General features: G+C 55.8%; 1 protein-coding gene across 3 annotated transcripts in view; it reads left to right on the top strand.

The window, feature by feature from the left end:
* GFRA2 (GDNF family receptor alpha 2) overlaps positions 1-17,256 on the top strand; it is a 96,735-nt gene extending 79,479 nt beyond the window's left edge. For all 3 annotated transcript variants that reach the window (XM_067745070.1, XM_067745067.1, XM_067745069.1), the window contains exons 5-9: positions 1,567-1,676; positions 2,383-2,523; positions 4,406-4,578; positions 14,917-14,970; positions 15,878-17,256. In XM_067745070.1, the coding sequence (XP_067601171.1) occupies positions 1,567-1,676; positions 2,383-2,523; positions 4,406-4,578; positions 14,917-14,970; positions 15,878-16,000 (601 nt within the window). In that variant the 3' untranslated portion in view covers positions 16,001-17,256. The remainder of the gene's footprint in view (positions 1-1,566; positions 1,677-2,382; positions 2,524-4,405; positions 4,579-14,916; positions 14,971-15,877) is intronic.
* The last annotated feature ends 679 nt before the right edge of the window (positions 17,257-17,935 follow it).

Raw genomic sequence — 17,935 nt, 5'->3', positions numbered from 1 at the left:
TTCATTGCATAAATAAGGCAACTGAGTCCCCAAGAAGCAAGGACTCATCTGAGGTCTCGCAGCAAGATGGGGCGGAGCTGAAGTGAGACCTCGCCCCCAGCTCTCAGCTGGGAGCTCACCTTCCATCTCCAGCACCTCGCTGCCTCTGCGGGCTGCAGGGATCCAGGGACACTCAAGGTCTCTTTGGGGTCAAATCACTCTGGAGAGCTTCCTCATTCTCCTAAACCCCCTCTCCTGGGACTGTGGGGCCTCCAGGGAAACCAGGTGGGACCCAAGGAGCCGCCTCTGTGTTGAGAGCGTTCCTCTTAGGCTGTCCTGGTCTCTCTCAACTTCTTGTCTTTTTCTCTATCTGCTCCTTCCTGATATGGACAGAGTTCCAGTGGAGAAGCAGGGGAGCTGAATTCGGGGTGACCTTTGGGATGGCTTTGTGAGGTACCTCACGGTATGGACAGAGCTTGGGCAGGGAGGCAGATGGCCTGGGTTCTGGTCCTTCCTGTGGCTACTGTAGTAGTTCTCACCGAGCCCGTATTTTCGAGGTCCTACTATGTGCCCATCACTGGGAAAACACCAGTGAACAAGACCTTGGTACTTGCTGCATGCAGCTGCTGTAAGACACTCGGGATATGATGGCGAGGACCTTGTGGCAAAGGGCACTCGCCTATAGGAAGCCCCGGTGGGTGGGGAGGTGGGCGGTGGCCTGGGCTGATGGATGGTAACAGCCTGGGGCCAGGGTGCTAGGGCAGGAAGAAGAAGGAACGGGAATTGCTATGCAGGTTGGACTTGGGTGCCCTGGGCTCCCTGTGACCTCTGCATCCAGGTACTGGGGGCTGGAGACAGACTGGGTCAGACAGCAGCGGCCTTCAGGCAGCTCATGGTCGAGTGGGGAGCACAGAGCTGTGTGCAGGTGGTTCCAAAGCAGCTTTATCTGCACTGACAGAGAGGAACGGGTGATGACAGGTTACATCACCCGGGGAAGAAAAGGCTGATTCTGCCTTGCAGGATGGGGAAGCTGGTGGAGGGACGGCAGGGGAGGCTTTGCTCTGATTGATGCAGAAGAGATGGGTCAGGAATGCCCAGGGGATGTCTCGTCCTAGGGGGACTCTTTCTTTAACCTCCCTGGGGGCTGTGCCCTTTGACCCCCAGACGGATTCTATGAAGTGGCTGGGCAGGGATGATTGTACCCATTCTGTGAGTGGCAGTGGTGCTGTGTTGGAGGACTTGGGAAAGGTCACCAGGAGTGGGTTGAGCAGGAAGCAGGGCCTGGCCTTCCTGCCTGGGTCCCAGGCATTCTCAGCAAACCCACCCGGGTTCCCTCTGTGTTCCTCCGACGGAGAGACCCATTCAGAGCAGGCCTTGCCTAACCTGGGTGCCTGGGTCTCCAGGAAGTCCTGTCCTCAAGGAGCTCCTAGCCTAAAGCCCTCCAAGCTCTTTCCCTCCGTCTTCCTCCTCTCTGTCTTCCTGGCTTCTTCCCACCCTGGGAGGCTGTGGAGGAGCCGCTCTGCTGCCAGGGAAGAGGGAGGGCCGCCAGACTAACTTGCTGTCCGATGGGTCTTCTCTTGACCCCAGGTCCCGGCTGGCGGACTTCCACGCCAACTGTCGTGCCTCCTACCGGACGCTCACCGGCTGCCCCACTGACAATTACCAGGCGTGTCTGGGCTCCTACGCGGGCATGATCGGTAAGCTGCCCCCACCCGGGCTCTTGGTGGCTCCTGGCTGCCCCAGGCTCAGTTAGAGACCGAGGCCCAGCTCAGGGCCAGCGGGTGGACAGCCTGAGCTGGCCCCTCTCTGCTGTGATGGGAGCCAGAGGTTTATCATGGGGGAGGAGGCCCCTGGGGCCTTAGGAGCTTCCCAAATAAGAAGAAAGGGTAACATTCATTGTGCAACGTTCCAGACGCTGTGCTAAGCAGTTTACATGGACTGTCTTATTTAAGTCTCACGGCAGCCCTTACTAGGCAGGGGGTGGGGCTCCATTTTACAGATGGGAAAACTGAGGCTTGGGGAAGCTAAGTAACTTGTGCAGGTTCACCCTGCTGGTCAACATTGGCACTGGGATCCAAACCCAAGAGAGAGCCTTAGCCTCCCTGACTGGAGGACACATGCTCTGCTTGTTGGTGAAAGAGAAAGCGAGGGCCCGTGCTCTCGGGTGCGGGGTCGGGGGGCTCCTGGGTATCCCCTCTGCCGCCCTGGTCTGTCCTTTATGCCATGCCCCCCTGCTGACCCCCGTGGTTTGGAATGTGAGCTGGGATATATGTGTGTTGAGGGGCAGGTGGATGGGAGGGAGGGTGGCGTCTGAAGCCTCTTCTCTGATGGGCCTGGGGTCTGGGGGCCCTAGGGGAAGGCTTACTGTTCCTCTCTCCTTTGCCTCCCTTTCTCCCTGCCTAGGGTTTGATATAACACCCAACTACGTGGACTCCAGCCCCACTGGCATCGTGGTGTCCCCCTGGTGCAGTTGTCGTGGGAGCGGAAACATGGAGGAGGAGTGTGAGAAGTTCCTGAGGGACTTCACCGAGAACCCGTGCCTCCGTGAGTCCTGCCATGTCCTCCGCAGCCAGCAGCCACCCCCCACCCCTCCTATCCCAGGGGGCCCTGGAGCTCTGCCTGGTCATTCCCTCCTTCCCCTTGCGGTGGCCAGTGACGCCTGAAGGGCTTCTCCAGCTGGGGGGTTGCCTGCGGAGACCATGGGTTTTGTGCTCTCGGAGATTCGCCCCGGAGCTGTCCGGAGGCCACTGGAGGCCTTCCACCTATGTCGAGTCAAGGCCGAAGGTTTCTGGTCTGTGATCCTGACAGTCTCAGCCAGGTTCCTTCAGGCACAGCCCTGGCGTGAGGTCTTAGCATCTGTCACTTTTCCCTTTAAGGATCGATTTCCCCTTGGAATTGGAGTGTCATCAAACTCCTAATCCGAAGGCTAGAGAGAAGGAAAGGTCAGCCACAAGCTCTGCCTGCCTGGTCTTTCTAGTCTGACACCCTCGCTATCCACACCCACCTGGAGATCTCCTCCCCCTTTCCTGCCTCTTTTCTTCCTTCCGTCCATCTGTCCATCCTGCCTTTCTGACAGCACGGGGGGCTTAGAGATGGAAGTCACAGTGTTTGTCATTGAGCAGCTCACCCTCTGAAGGAGGTGCACTGTCAGGGGGTCACAGCCATCACAGTACGGTGGGGGAGGAACCGTGCTAGGGTGGAGGTCTGCAGAGGGGTCTGCAGAAGCCCAGGGTGGGGCTGCCCAAGTCAGCCTGGAGGAGGGGTACCCTGAAGGCATCTCAGACCCACTTGGGGGTCACTGGCCACTGGTCAGCTGAAGGGGCAGGGAGGGCCTGCTCGTCCGCTCTGGGCAGAGGTGGGTTTCAGGAACTGCAGACCACTTAGCCTTGCCGCACTGCATAAGGATGCCCAGGGTCACCTGGACAGGTGGAAAGAGTCCTCCTGATGAGGGCCCTTGCAGATCTGAAGGCGTTTGGATCTTAGGGTCCTGCAGGTGGCAGAGGTGGCGTGAAGCTTGCTGAAGGGGTGTCGGCAGGTGGTACCATGGTCAGATCTGATTTTGGAAGGCTCACTCTCTGGTTCTGGTGTGGAGGGGGTGGGGGTAGGGATGTGGTTCGCACAGGTGACCCAACACAGAGTCCGCTAGAGGTTGTTGTAGGTGCTCTCGGGGGAGGACAGCACCCACTGATCCAGAGCAGCGGCGGGGGGTGGAGTGGGGAGGTGGCCTTGGTTGATGGCAAGCGGGTGGTTAGGGAAGTGTCCTGAGTACCCCAGGTTTCTGACTTGGGAGACTTGGGTGGAGAAAGATGTCACCGTCAGGACTGGAAACACAGCGGGAGGCAATGTTGCGGTGGAGGGAGTGGTGCTTAGTTCAGGGGGTGACGTGATGAACTTGAAGTGCACCTGGGACTTGGAGGTGGAGCTCCATGCAGGCTCTTGGCCTGGGGACGCAGTTTTGTCCAAGAGGTCCCATTAGTTGATCCTGAGTGGGTTAGTGTAACTGACTGAGTGGGGGGCGGATGAGGCCACCTGGGGAGGGGGACTACGTCGGGGGCCACGTGAGCGTGGTGGTCCGCAATACTGAATGCCGCAGAGAAGGTGGGCTTGCGCCCTGGACACAGCCTGCCCCTCGCCTCCCGGCTCCCCACACCCCACTTCTCCTCCTGTTTTCCTCTTCATTCCGCATCTGGTACATTTCCTTTATTCCGGTTTCTCTTTTTCAACTTCCTTCCTGCTCTTTTCTTCTCTCAATATGAGACCTTGGTAGCTATCTGAAAGGGAGCTTCAGCCAAGTTCGTTTGGACGAGTTCCACCATGCCCCCATAGCTCTGGGCTATCACAGGGAAGGTCAAGTTTGGGATAGCAAGGGGCAGAGTGATGGAGGGGCCCCTGATTTCTCTATGTCTCCTGCTCTCTTTCCCCACAGGGAACGCCATCCAGGCCTTTGGCAATGGCACAGATGTGAACCTGTCCCCTAAAAACCCCTCATTCCAGGCCACGCAGGCCCCTCGGGTAGAGAAAACGCCTTCTTTGCCAGATGACCTCAGTGATAGCACCAGCCTGGGGACCAGCGTCATCACTACCTGCACATCTGTCCAGGTGAGGGGATGCAGCTCTGCCGCTGGGGAAATGGAGCCGGGACAGTCTGAGGGCTTAGAGAAGCACCTGATGCCAGAGACGAGGTGGGAAATTACAGCCTGGGGACCAGGGACGAGGCGCGCAAGTTCCTCCCTTTGGATCAGGACCCAAGAGGCAGGAAGAGCTGATGGGGGCTAGTTTTCCATGATTAATTCACTAACTGTCACCTTGCAAGTATCAGACACCTGTTCTGTCACAGGATTGTACTAGATACCACGGGGGTGCCGGAGAAATGGAATGGTTACCATTTATTAACCATCTACTAATTACTGGGTACTGTGCTAGTAGACTCTACCTATTTCATTGATTCTCACACCATGACCTGTTGGAATTCTTGTGGTACACGCAGGAAACTAGCCCAGGGGTGTTAGGCGACACACCCAAGGTCACACAGCTGGTTAGTGGTGGAATAAGATTTCAAACCTACATCTGATTCCAAAACCTGTGATTTTCATTTGTTTGTCCATCCGTCCATCCATGCATCTATCCATGCATCCATCCGATGTGTGTCATGCATGCATTGTGTTCGACGTCTCATGTGAGATGCTAGGGAGACACTGGTGAATGAGGCTGATGCAGTCCTGTGTTTTGTGGTCCTTGTGGTCTTGTCGAGGGTCAGACAGTTCAACAAGCACCAGACGTGGGCTGCGGTCAGTGCCACAAGAGGAGACCACGTGGGTGGCATTGTGGAGACACACCACAGGGCTCCCCACTCAGCCTTTCTCTCTGCTGAGCTATCTTCATGCTGTCACACCATTTGCTACAGTAGATTCTTTGCTTAGGATGTTGGTTCTAATCAGAACGTGCCCCCCCCACACACTCATACACACTCTCTCTCACACACACTCATATATACTCATATACACACTCATACTATAGAACAAAGAGTTTAGAAGAAGACCTTGTGCAGAATATCAGGGAAAACAGAGGAGGGGGGAAACAGTGAGGGTGTGGTGGTGGGGATAAGGGGATGTTTCAGGCAGGAATTGGGGCTGGAATTGCTAAGGAGAGGTGGGGTCTGGAGTCCAGCCAGTGAGAGCACAACGTGAGCATAGGTTTGGGGACTGGGGGAACAGGCCCGGCTGCGTGTGGCAATGAAGATGCCAGTCTGAGTGGGGCGGGCTCGTGGGATCACCAGTGAGCACTCACTACGAAGTTTCAGTCTTGCAAGATGAGTAAGTCCTGGAGAACTGGTTACAGTGATGTGACTGTAGTTGACAGTGTTGTACTGTGTACTTGAAATTTGTATAGACCTTAAGTGTTCTCAGTGCAAAAAAAAAAAAAAAAAAAGCAAAAAAAGAAGATGGTAGAAGTGTGAAATGATGGATGTGTTGATTGACTCGTGGTGAGTTTTTTACAATATTTATATATATTAGATTGTGCACCTTAAAAATATACTTTTTTCTGGCCATGCCGCTCGGCTTGAGGGATCTTAATTCCCCAACCAGGGATCGAACCGGGCAACTGCAGTGGAAGCGCAGAGTCCTAACCACGGGACCACCAGAGAATTCGCAAATAGATACAATTTTTGATGGTCAATATAACCTCAATACAGCCAGAGATGAAGAGCAGTGGGCTTTCAGAGTGCTGGCATGAGACCCGAGCAGGGATGGGGCCTGGCAGAGGTATCCAGGTTGCCCCGGGCACCCCTTACTGGTGCCCGTCCTGGTTGGGAAGCCCACTCCCCCTTCCCTTCCTGGTGGGCTGTAACAGCTGACCTCCAAGTGCCTTCAGGTCAGGCCCAGTGTGGGCTCCTCCATGCCCCGCTCCCCTCCATTAGGCCGCCCCTCCTGATTTGGGCTGAGGTGCCCGTGTCACCCCTGGGTGGCTTCTAATTACACTCAACACGCTTCAGCGGCTGCTGGCGGGGCTCGGTGGCCACTCCACAGACGGTTGCCAGTTCAATTTCATGCTAGAGTGGCGGGCAGCTCGGCAGGTCAGGGCTGTGCCACCTGTCAGGTGACCAGGCTCTGGCGTGGTCTCTCTGGGCACTGCCAACCTTCCTCCCCAGCCCCTTGGGGCTGGCTCACCGGGGAGATGCCCACTCATCAAGGGCTGTGGACCCTTCCTAATACTCCCACAGAGTCACTGTGGGTGTGGAGAAGTTCAAAGCCCTGGTCTCATGCCCACCGCAGCCCCCTCAGTGCCTGATGCCTCTGACTCCCTTTTTCCCCCCCGCTGTTTCCCTCCAGTGGTTTGCTAAACCATCGCCTGGTTTCTTTCAGCCCCAGCCTGGTTTTCTGCAGACTCACCATCTGGGGGCTTGTCTTACACTTGGTTTGATTCCAGTGGGGTTAACACACGATCTGTATGAGAGATGACGTATGTGAGGAACCTTACACACATGATAGGTGTTTTGAATCCTGGAGGGCTGTCTGGCAGGGGGCTCCCCCAGGCCTGGCCCCAGGGTCCGTCCACTTGGATGTGTTGACTAAGTCACTCTGGGTGGGACAGCAGGGGCGGACCTCCCAGGAGGAATGGAAGAGAAGCAGACCCTCAGAGGGACCCACCCACAATCACCCTCATACCCCCGTTCTTTCTCACAGAAACTGAAAGGAAAGGGCCTCTGATTCTGTTTTAATTGCGGTCTTTTTTTTTTTTATTCTTTCATTTTTAAAAATTTCTTTATTTTAATTTTATTTTTGGCAGCGTTGGGTCTTTGTTGCTGTGCGCGGGTTTTCTCTAGTTGCGGCGAACAGGGGCTACTCTTCCTTGCGGTGCGCGGGCTTCTCATTGCGGTGGCTTCTCTTGTTGCAGGGCACGCGTGGGCTTCCGTAGTTGTGGCGCACAGGCTTAGTTGCTCTGTGGCATGTGGGATCTTCCCGGACCAGGGCTCGAACCTGTGTCCCCCGTATTGGTAGGCGGATTCTTAACCACTGCGCCACCAGAGAAGTCCTAATTGCGGTCTTTTATTTTGTGGTTTTTTTTTTTTTTATGTGATATGCAGGCCTCTCACTGTTGTGGCCTCTCCTGTTGTGGAGCACAGGCTCCGGACGCGCAGGCTCAGCGGCCATGGCTCACGGGCCCAGCCGCTCTGCGGCATGTGGGATCTTCCCGGACTGGGGCACGAACCCGTGTCCCCTGCATCGGCAGGCGGACTCTCAACCACTGCGCCACCAGGGAAGCCCTAATTGCGGTCTTTTAAATGAGCACCTACTCCTCTGTGCCAGGTGCTGGGCGTGCAGAGGGAATAAGCCCACGACCCTGCCCTCAGCTTGGCTGGAGGCTGGTGTGGGTGGTCTGTCCCTCCCCAGCCCGTGCCCCCTTCCTCAGCTCTGCTAGCTTGGAAGGGCTCTGTGGTGGCCCTTGTGGGGCCCTTGGGAATGACAGCAACCCATGGCCACAGAAGGGAGTCTCCGAGTGAGGGCAGAGACAGGGAGCTGAGCGAGGGAGGGAGGGAGGGAGGGAGAGGAAGCCCGCACACCCCAGACACCCCTGGAGAGAGCGGCAAGATCACTTACCTCTGTCCTCCTTCTTATCCACAGGTGGACCCTGGGGGAAGCCTTAGGAACCTCCTTCACTGACCCAGAGATGGTAGCCAGGTGGGGACCTCACATGAGTGATTGGATGTTAGCGTCAGTGGGCTCTCTGAGAGCTGCTTCTCAAATCCCAAAGGATGGGAGGCCAGTGTGGACAGTGGCTTGTTCACAGCACCCCCGGCCCCCGGCTCCTGGACAGTCTTCTTTTGGCTGCGCTGTGCTGACTCTTCCTCCAAATCCCCTCCCCCAAAGGACTTTCCCACAGTGGGGCGGGGTCTGGAATTGGAGGGACTGTTGTCTCCACCGAGGGGCTGCTGAGCAGAACTGTGGGTGTCTTAGGTACCAGAGAGGAGCCGGCAGCTGGGCAGGCCCCGAGTGGGCCCTGTGTCTGTGGTCCTTGACGCTCTCTAGAGTCTGGCTCTCATATGCTTCCGTTCCTGGCTGTGGTTCCCTCTCCGGGTGGCCCTGCCAGCCTGGGGCTCTCTGGAACTTGGAGAAACTGTGGCAGAATCTGCAGAACAGTGTCTCCCTCTGTCCCTGCTACACACACACACACACACACACAAACACACACACCCCTTGTGTGAATTCCCTCCCTCCTGCCCAGTGGTCCCTAAAGCGAGGAATCTACAGGAGGCCATCAATCTTGCACCTTCATCCAGGGTCCTTTGTTTCTGAAGCCCATCAGGCACCCCTGGTGTAGGCCCAACGGCCAGGCTGAGCAACATGCTGGCCCTTGTGCTCGTCGGTTCCTCTGAGCGAAGGGCGTCTCCTTCCCTTCTCTTCCAGCCCTCTGCCTCTGAGTCCTACTTGGATGTCACCTCTTGGGTGGTCTCCTGACTCGACTCTGGCAGAACTGCCTTCTCTTTGCTTAGGGCTCCCGCTTTGCCTCCCTTTAGCCCCCATCACGACGTGTTCTGCTCCCCGCACCAGACAAGCATCCCTGGAAGGCAGGGGCCGCATCACCCCCTTGGTAGCCCTTATAACTGAGTGCTTAGTGCCTGGCATCAAGTGGGCGCTCCACACAGGTCAAGAGGAAGAGCCCAGAGTTCCCGATCATTGGATTGATGGGAACTTCCTGCTCTCTGTTCTAGAAAATGGTCTGTTGTGTTGCTCGCAGGCAACTCTATTCAGCTTTCCTCCCTCTCACTGATGCCCTCTGTGTGTCGTGAAGTATGAAGGTAAAGAAGTAGGTAAAGAAGGTGAAGATGCAGGAGGATTGGATAGAAGGCTCTTTGTCATAAGATGGGGCCTGGACCGGGGCAGTGCAGCGAGGGCAGGGCAGACTGGCAGTGGGTTCCCACTTTCCCTGGACTTGGTTTGTTTCCAGTGTCCTTGGTGTTCCCGGCGGGTGGCTCTGGGCCAGTTTGTGGGACCCTGTCATATCACCTTCTGCAGGGCTGCGGGGCCCTATTAACGCAATCTCCTTTGCTTTCCTTGTCTCCACCAGCCAATTTCTGCTCTCACCCTTGCTAGTGCCCATCACATCTGGGGGAATTAAAAATGAGTTTGGAGGGCTTGCCATGAGCCCTCCTCACCACATGCCGGCCACAGGCTCAGCAGCCGGCAGCCACGTCCGTCTCCTCAGCCCCCTGCCTGTTCCCTGGACGGGTCTCTTACTCAGCACGCAGGCCGGTGGCTGTCAGAGCCCGGGACCCAGAGGCTGTTCAGTGTATCCGTATGCCTATTAGGCATACGTTTCTGACTTACAGATTCGGCTCGTTTCAAAGCTTTGAGAGGCTGATGCGTTCCTTCTTTTCTTCCCTCCCTCTGGCTCTCCCTTGTACTCATTCATTTATTCATCCGTCAATGCATTCCCTCATTTATTCAACGTAAATTCTTACCGCGCGTCACCCTGTTCCAGGCACTGAGGCTGACCAGCATATGAGGCTGGTACCTTGGTCCTCATACCAGCAGGAGGGCCAGGGTGCACGCTCAGAGAATTACGGGGCAGGAGGTGATGGGTGCGCCAGGGGGCTGGATAAGGCGTTATGGACGCAGAGCGGGGAGGCGGCTTTGGGTTGGCAGTGGACGCACAGGACTCATGGACCAGGTGTACCCTGCTGCTGGGCCTGGAGGAACAGGGAGAATTGAGGACACGGAGATGCAGAGATGTGGAACTGGGAGGGGTGGGCGAGGAGGGAGCAGAGACGGGAGTCAGGACAGCATAGGGCAGCTGAGGAGGGGGGCGGGTCCTGCCGGCTGAATCTGGCCTGCTGACTGTTTGAATAAATTAAGTTTTATTGGAACACGGGCCATACCCTATTGTTATGTATTGTCCACGTGCTGCAGGCAGAGTTAAGTTGGGACTGACGCTATGGCCGGCAGAGGCTAAAATTGTTACTCTCTGGCCCTTTGCAGAAAATGTTTGCCTCCCCCTGACCTAGAGGAACACAGGCCATGCGTTTGGGAGAACGCAGGTTTCTGATATGGGAAGGAGCGGGTGGGGAGTCAAACCTAATTTTCAGGTTGAACTGGTGAGTGTGGAGAGGCCGCTGAAGGCTTCTGAACAGGGATGTCTGATGACAAGTGTGATTTGGGAAATTAATCTGACAGCAGGTGGAGACTTGTTGTCGAGGGAGAGTGACTGGGGGACCTGTTAGGAGATTTTTGCAATAGTCAGTGATAGTCAATGGTCATCAGAGGTAAGAAAAGAGGGGTTGGGCTTCCCTGGTGGCGCAGTGGTTGAGAGTCCACCTGCCGATACAGGGGACACAGGTTCGTGCCCCGGGCCGGGAAGATCCCATATGCCGTGGAGCGGCTGGACCCGTGAGCAATGGCTGCTGAGCCTGCGCGTCCGAAGCCTGTGCTCTGCAACGGCAGAAGCCACAACAGTGAGAGGCCCATGTACCGCAAAAAAAAAAAAAAAAAGAAAAGAGGGGTTGTACTAGTGGATGGTGGGGAGTGGAGGAGGGCGAGGTGTGTTACTGGGGGTGGGCATGTGCAGGACGGAGGTCCCCAAGGGCACTGAGATTTGGGGATGGGGCCGGGGACAGAAGCAGGGGACACAGGAGAGGGCCTGCCAGCCCCGGCCAGGGGTTTTCCCATAGAGACAACACTGGACTTGGTCCCTGGCACCTGGACATGCCAGACCCAGTTTCGGGAGTGTGGACAGAGGTGGCAAGGAAGAGGAGGAAGACGATAATTTCCTCCTAACTTCCTGAGCAAAGGGCCCCTCTGAGAGAAATTTCTAGAAGGATGAACCTTGTCTTTGCTGCCATCCTCCCTTCCTGCCACCAAGATAATCAGGTGAGATAGGCATCAAGGGTGGTCTTGGGGAGGGGTGTGACCTCAGAGGACAGCTGCACCGTGGGGGGCTTGGGGAAGATAGAGCCTCTTCCCCCTCCCATTTGCTGTACTGGGGCAGAGGTGACCTTGTGGGTGTTTATTTCTCTCATCTGGGTGTGAGCAGGGCTGTGACTCTTTCATCTTTGGAACCCCCTGCAGGGGAATGGTGTGGGGGGGAGTTAATGGTGAAGGAGACGGTGAATTTAAGCCTGAGGCTTGGGCATTAGGTAGTGGAACCTCTTTCTCTCTGCACTTCCCCCATCTGCCACTTTCAGAAAAGGTTGGCTGACTGGCAAACACCCACACTGTTCTGTGTGCCCAGGACTGGGGGAGAGGTCTTGGGCTTGCTGTCGGGGGAGATTACTGCAGCCTTCACCCCTTCGCTGTCTGTTCTGTGTTTTCTGGAAGCCAGGTGGAGGGGTCCACGGGGGCCCAGACTTCTCCCTGGCTTTGCTTGCTGAGCTGTCAGGGTAGAGCTAGGATAGCCCCAGGCTACCAGCTGACCTGGGTCTCACCCTGCAGCCCCAGTCCTGGGAGTTTACTGGATGCAAACGCTGCTTCGCTCTGCATCACGCTTGGGGATTAAGGGGCGTTTATACTTGTCCAGAGCTTTACTGCACCATACGCACGGTCTCATGTATCTCACGGTGCATCAGTGAGGTTCGCTTGACTATCGCTATTTTATAGATGAGGAAACCGAGGTGCCGGTAGATGAAGGGATTTGCCTGGGGTCCGTGGCTGAACCAAGACTGGAGCCCTGGCCTCTGGCCTCTGGGGTCCTTCCTTGGATCAAGGGGCTGTTCCACGGGGATGGGCACCAACACTTAGGACCCCGCAGTCTAAAAAGGAAAGGCTGGGATGGGTCTCTGAGGACAAAAATCTGTAAGCTGGGTGTTGTAGCACTTGAAGGAAGTACTTGAGGACAGTGAGAGGAAGCCCAGTGTGTCACCTGGCCACTCAGCACGTGTTCAGTGTGTGGCAGGTCAGCCCTGGAGCCTGCCAGATGGAAATGCCATTGGTTCAGAAGGGCTTGGGCAAGTGCTGTGGATGACGGATCCAAGATGGGTCACTGAAGGGGCATGGGGAGGGGTCCTGTCCTGATATTCATAGAGCCCAGTCCTCTTACCCAAACCAGGTCCCTGTGGCCTGTCAGAGACCACACAGTGGGTCAGATTCCTTTGGCCCTGGTCCTGGGAGGTGGCATCCCTCTCTCGCGGTAATATGGGTCAGAGGACGGGATGAAGGGGTCCTCTCCTGTTTCTTCTCCTCCCCCGATGCTCCCTCCCTCCCCCTCTTCCCTACCTGGTGCTCCTGTCTCCTTGGGTGCTGTCTTTCCCTTTTTCTCTACTTCATCCCTCCTCTCATTTCCTCTTACTCCTATCCCTTTCCTCCTTCTCCTCTTCCTCTTGCTTCCTATCTAATATTTGCCAACACCCCCTCCTGTGTCTTCCCTCTTCAGAGGAGGCTATCAAGTCCCAGGCGGCTCCAGAGCTGAGCGTTCAGATCCCACCTCCTCCCCCCACGGCTCCTCTCTGTGTGGTTGACCAGGCTAAGTTGTGTCCAGGTCTGTGTCCAGGACCCGGGGTTCCCTGAGAGCTGGCATCCTGTCACAGAAGGTCAGGCCAAGAGGTCATCTAGTTTAGCTATTTTCTCAAACCTTATTTATTTTTAAGCCACAGGCTATTTTTTTTTTTTTTTTTTTTGCGGTACACGGGCCTCTCACTGCTGTGGCGTCTCCCGTTGCGGAGCACAGGCTCCGGATGCACAGGCTCAATAGTTGTGGCTCACGGGCCCAGCCGCTCCGCGGCACGTGGGATCCTCCCGGACTGGGGCACGAACCCGTGTCCCGTGCATTGGCAGGTGGACTCTCAACCGCTGTGCCACCAGGGAAGCCCACCACAGACTATATTTAAAAATAATTCTGTATATAACTTCAACATATAAAACAAGTCAAAATAGAGCTTCTTGGTTGAGGTAGCGGGGAGGACCGGGATCCCCAGCTGTCTGCCTGTGATTCCACACAGCCTCCTGTTTAGTGAGCACTGTGGGAGGGGGCGCCAGGGAGAAGACAGGGACCCTGGAGGGGGCGGAGACACGGCTGCTGTACCTGCAACAGTTAGAGCTGGAAAGGCTGCCAGGAAATATAGGTGCTGGGCTGCGTGGCACAGACCCTGACAGGCTACAGGATGTCATAGGTGGGGACCTAGCTGGGGCTGGGAGTTGCTCAGGGAGGTGACCGAGTGAGGATGGTGGGGGGCAGTCAGGTGTAAGCTAATGGTGACAGCACAGCCTCTGAGGTGGGGTGGGCAGGCTCCATCAGGCAGTGACCTCCCACAGCCCTATCTGGAGCTGCACTTGGTCCTGGGCAGTGGAATCCAGTCCTTGGGTCCGCAAGGGCCTCCGAGCACGCACCCTTCTGCAGGGATGCAGGTTGGTGGCTTGGCCGGGCTAGATCTTGGCACCCAGAGTCACTGGTGCTGAGGTATTATACAGGATGCTCCTTGGTTGAGTCCCTGATTCTGTCTCGACTGCACTCGTTGTCCCCATGATCACATTTCTACCTTCGGTAGTGACTCTGCTCTTGGCTGGGGCCTTTGTGTGACGGCTGGGGCCTTGTTTAGCTGACCAGATGCCCTGGGTGGTAGATTGCCTGTGATGTTCAAAGCATCCTTCATATCTCTGGCCAAGAGCAGTGGTTTAGGCATAATTTCTTGGGCTTCCCAGTTGCTTCTGGTGGCCAGAGCCATTTGAGGCCAGTTTAGAAGCATCACATCTCCCAGCTGGTTCCCATGGGTCACTATTATGATGGAGACAGCAAAGCGCTGCTTATCACACCTACCCTCTGGTCCTCATCCAGGTGGTGTGCCAGGGGTGGAAAACCCTGGAGTCATCACCAAGCCAGCTTTCCTTCCTCATTCCTCACCTGGACCACAGAGCTCCCAGGTGCCACACAACTGTTTAGGGTGGAACAGCCAACACCTGGCACCATGGCCAGATGTCCGCCTAACCTGCCCCAGTGGCAGACATCACTAATCAATCACAGCTCTCTTCCCCATGAGCCCAATGAGGACTCATGATTTTTCTGGAGCTGGCACTGGGATGCTAGTTCTGATCTGTGGCATTCATTCATTCATTCATTCATTCACAGATATGTTAATGAATGGTGGTTAATAAACAGGAACTGAGTGTAACATTTATTGAGCTGCTGTTATACAAGGAAAGAAAACATGGTCCCTGCTTCATCCAGAGGAACTCTGAGTATGGTAGACAGACCCGGGAGTGGCTTATTATTTTATTAGGCTGTAAGTGGGAGAGCAGAGTTAGAACTCCCTTCTTCAAGAGCCCTGATCACTGAGAGTGTCAGAGAAGGGCAAAGGTCTCTGTGCTGCCAGTGCTCTTTACGTGTACACTGTGATGTCAGGGGTGGGCAGCAGGGCCATGGAATGTGTCGTCTCATCTGAGTCATGGGACAAAGCCCGGCCAGAGACCCAGCCCCAGTGATCCATCCTTACTAGCGCCTTCTCTCCCACAGGAGCAGGGACTGAAGGCCAATAACTCCAAAGAGTTAAGCATGTGCTTCACAGAGGTGAGTGAGGGCCTGAGTGGGGGTGGGTGCCGGGGGCTGGGCCAGAGTGGGTTGTTTTCCAGGAGTGCCTTGGACTTGAAGCTCCCAGATTCCATTGCATGGACTGGGCTGGCTGAGCTTCTGGCCCACCTGGACCTTGGTAGGTGCTCACTCTGTTGGGGGTGAGGGTGGGTGGGTATAGATGTTGCAGCCAGGGCCCTTACTTGTCTCTTGGGTGAGACGCAGGAGGCCGCTCTGAGCAGAGGTCCTGGCAAGCCTTCCTGACTCTTTAAGACAGGTGTTCCCAGCAGCCTGCTCTGTGCTGGTTCTGTGACATTGAGGAGGTGGAATGATGGCACAGGACGTGGGTCCTTCCGTGAAGGAGCCCCAGCACAGGAGTAGATCTGTGACTATGTATATGTATAGCGTATATATAACTTAGAGGAGAAGTAAAATTAGTGAAAGAGTCTGCAGAAGGAGGGAGAGTTCAGACAGGGGTGTGCAGTGGAGGCTCTGTGGAGGAGGGATTCCAGCAAACTTAGGAACCCGGAGAACGTAGCTTCTCTCTTCACCCCTCCCCTCCCCTCCCTTCCCCTCTCCAGAAGCAGGTCCTGTGGACCCCGGGACTTTCTTCCTTTAGATCTTTATACCATCCCCATCCTCGCTGGTCTGCATTAGCCAGGCAGGGAGAGCAGCCCGTTGCCCTGGGGGCTGCTGCCTTGTTCCCCGAGTAGTCAGCTGAGGCATAGCCCAGCTCCATGGAAGCCTGGCTCTGCGAAGAGGGTCCCCTGGGTGACCAGGAGGGCAGGGGCCTTAGTGCTCCACTTCCAGAGTCTTTTATTCTTTTTTTTTTTTTTTGCCTGATCCCAGCCCTACTGACTCGTTTGTCCTTCTCTCTGCTTCTGTTCCCGCTTCTGCCTGGCCACAGCTCACGACCAGTATCATCCCAGGGAGTAAAAGGGTGGTCAAACCTAACTCAGGCCCCCGCAGAGCCAGACCATCGGCTGCCTTGACCGCTGTCTCCTTCCTGATGCTGAAGCTGGCCTTGTAGACTCTGGGAGGTTTCCGAAAGCTACACGGACGAGCACACCCGCCTGACAAAATGGAAACACACACAGACACACACACACCTTGCAAAAAAAAAAAAAAAAAAAAGTCTTTTCCCACCTTGTCTCTGAACCTGTCTCCTCCCAGGTTTCTTCTCTGGAGAAGTTTTTCTAAACCAAACAGACAAGCAGGCGGGCAGCCTAAGAGCTGGCCCAGAGGTCCCCTGGCAGGGGAAGCCCAGTGCTGAGGAGGGCACAAGGGTCTAGAGATGCCCTTCACTTTCTTCTGGTGTTTTCCTCTCTGGACCCTGCTGACATGAGAGACCAGGATGACATCCCCACCGCCTAAGGGACATGGACTGGGGCAGGATGGCTGCCGCTCTCCTCAAGCTCCCCATTCTGGGGACCTGCCGGGGGCTGGCGGGGGACGTCAGGCAGCAGAGCAGCGAGGCTGCCCGCCTTGGGGTCCAGCTGGGTACCTTCAGCACCTCCAGCTGGCTTCAAGGATGGAGGTTATCTCGCCTCCCTTCTCTGAGGGCTGGATCTGACCTGTGGAGGGTTGCGGTGCTGAGCCCCCTTGACCTCCACTGAAGCACAGGGTGGGAGGCGGGGCAGTTCCAGGGGGCTTGGGAGCCCAGCCTGCCTGGGATATCCCGTTGGGGGTTGGGAGCAAAACTTGGATACCACCTCAAGGCTGATTCTTCCTGCTTGGTGGCAGGAGTTTTGAAATCAAAGAGAAATGATTTTTTGTCCACTCCCTTGGTTTCTCTTGGGTCCATTTGGTGGTTCTCCCTTGGGAGGGAGGGGCTGGCGCTGAGAGGGGCAGAGAAGACCACCGGGGCCCATCTACCTGCACCACACTCTGGTCTCTGCGGCTCTCTCCAACTCTTTTCTCTCTGCCTCGCTCTTCTCTTTCCTCATTTCCGAGACGTATGCACACTGTATGTACATTACACGGCTCCTTTCTCGACATATATGTATATACACATCCGTATACATATATCGTGTGGTTCCCCCTCCTTTCCTTTTTTTTAAGGAACAAAACTAATGAAATAATACCCTAACAGATGATCGAAAATGTATTACTGTAAAGTTTATTTTTTTTAATAATGTTGTCTATGATGGGAAACGAAGGTGGTTGGCTCCCTGTGTCCCCGCCCCAGTCGGGTTGACTGGGCAGCGGAAGAGGGTTTCTGATCTATATCACGCTTAGCAGAGGCTCCAATAAACGTACTAGGAAGCAGTCTGCCCTTCTGCCTCACTCTGGGTGTGCCTTTGTCCCTATTTTGTTCTTGGCCCAGTGCCAACCTCGTGGCTGCTTCCCCGGGGGCTCCTGGTGGGCCTTGGGAGAGGGTGTGTGTCCGCGTGTGCACACGTGTGTCTGTCGTGTGTCCTCGGTGTGGCTGATAGAACTCTGTTAGGAGACGGTGGGGCTGAGGTCCCAGCTGTGCTGAGCCTGCGGGCTGTTCACCTGTCATCGCCTCCCTCCCTTCCCAATCAGCACCGATGCCCGTTGGTCCCAAACTGGAAGAGAATGAAAGTAGCCGTGGGGATGGCGGGGTGGAGACAACCTGACATCACATCTTGCAGATGTTTTTGTTAGAAGGCTGCCTGGGTGGCCCTGTGAGGCGGCACAGTTTGTCTTATGTAGGGTGGGTGGTATCTTCCTGCTGGGACTCCTGTTTTTTTTTTAAGGTATGTGATTGTGAAGGCAGAGACCTGGCCTCTTGGGTCCCAGCAGAGAAGGAAGACAGTTGTAGTCCATCCTTTTTCTCTTTTTCTCCGTTTGCCACCCAGGCTCTGCCCGGACATTGGGCCTGCCATATTCTCTTGGAGAGACTCTCCTTCAGAGAATACTAGGGGAATGCCTGCTGGCCGAGTGTGTGTGTGTGTGTGTGTGTGCGCGCGTGCGCGCGCGCATGCGTGCTGGTGGGTGTGGG

The sequence above is a fragment of the Pseudorca crassidens genome, chromosome 7, assembly GCF_039906515.1.
Source record: "Pseudorca crassidens isolate mPseCra1 chromosome 7, mPseCra1.hap1, whole genome shotgun sequence".
NCBI lineage: Eukaryota > Metazoa > Chordata > Mammalia > Artiodactyla > Delphinidae > Pseudorca > Pseudorca crassidens.
Note: the sequence above shows the minus strand (reverse complement) of the source record. Positions and strands in the feature narration are given on the sequence as shown.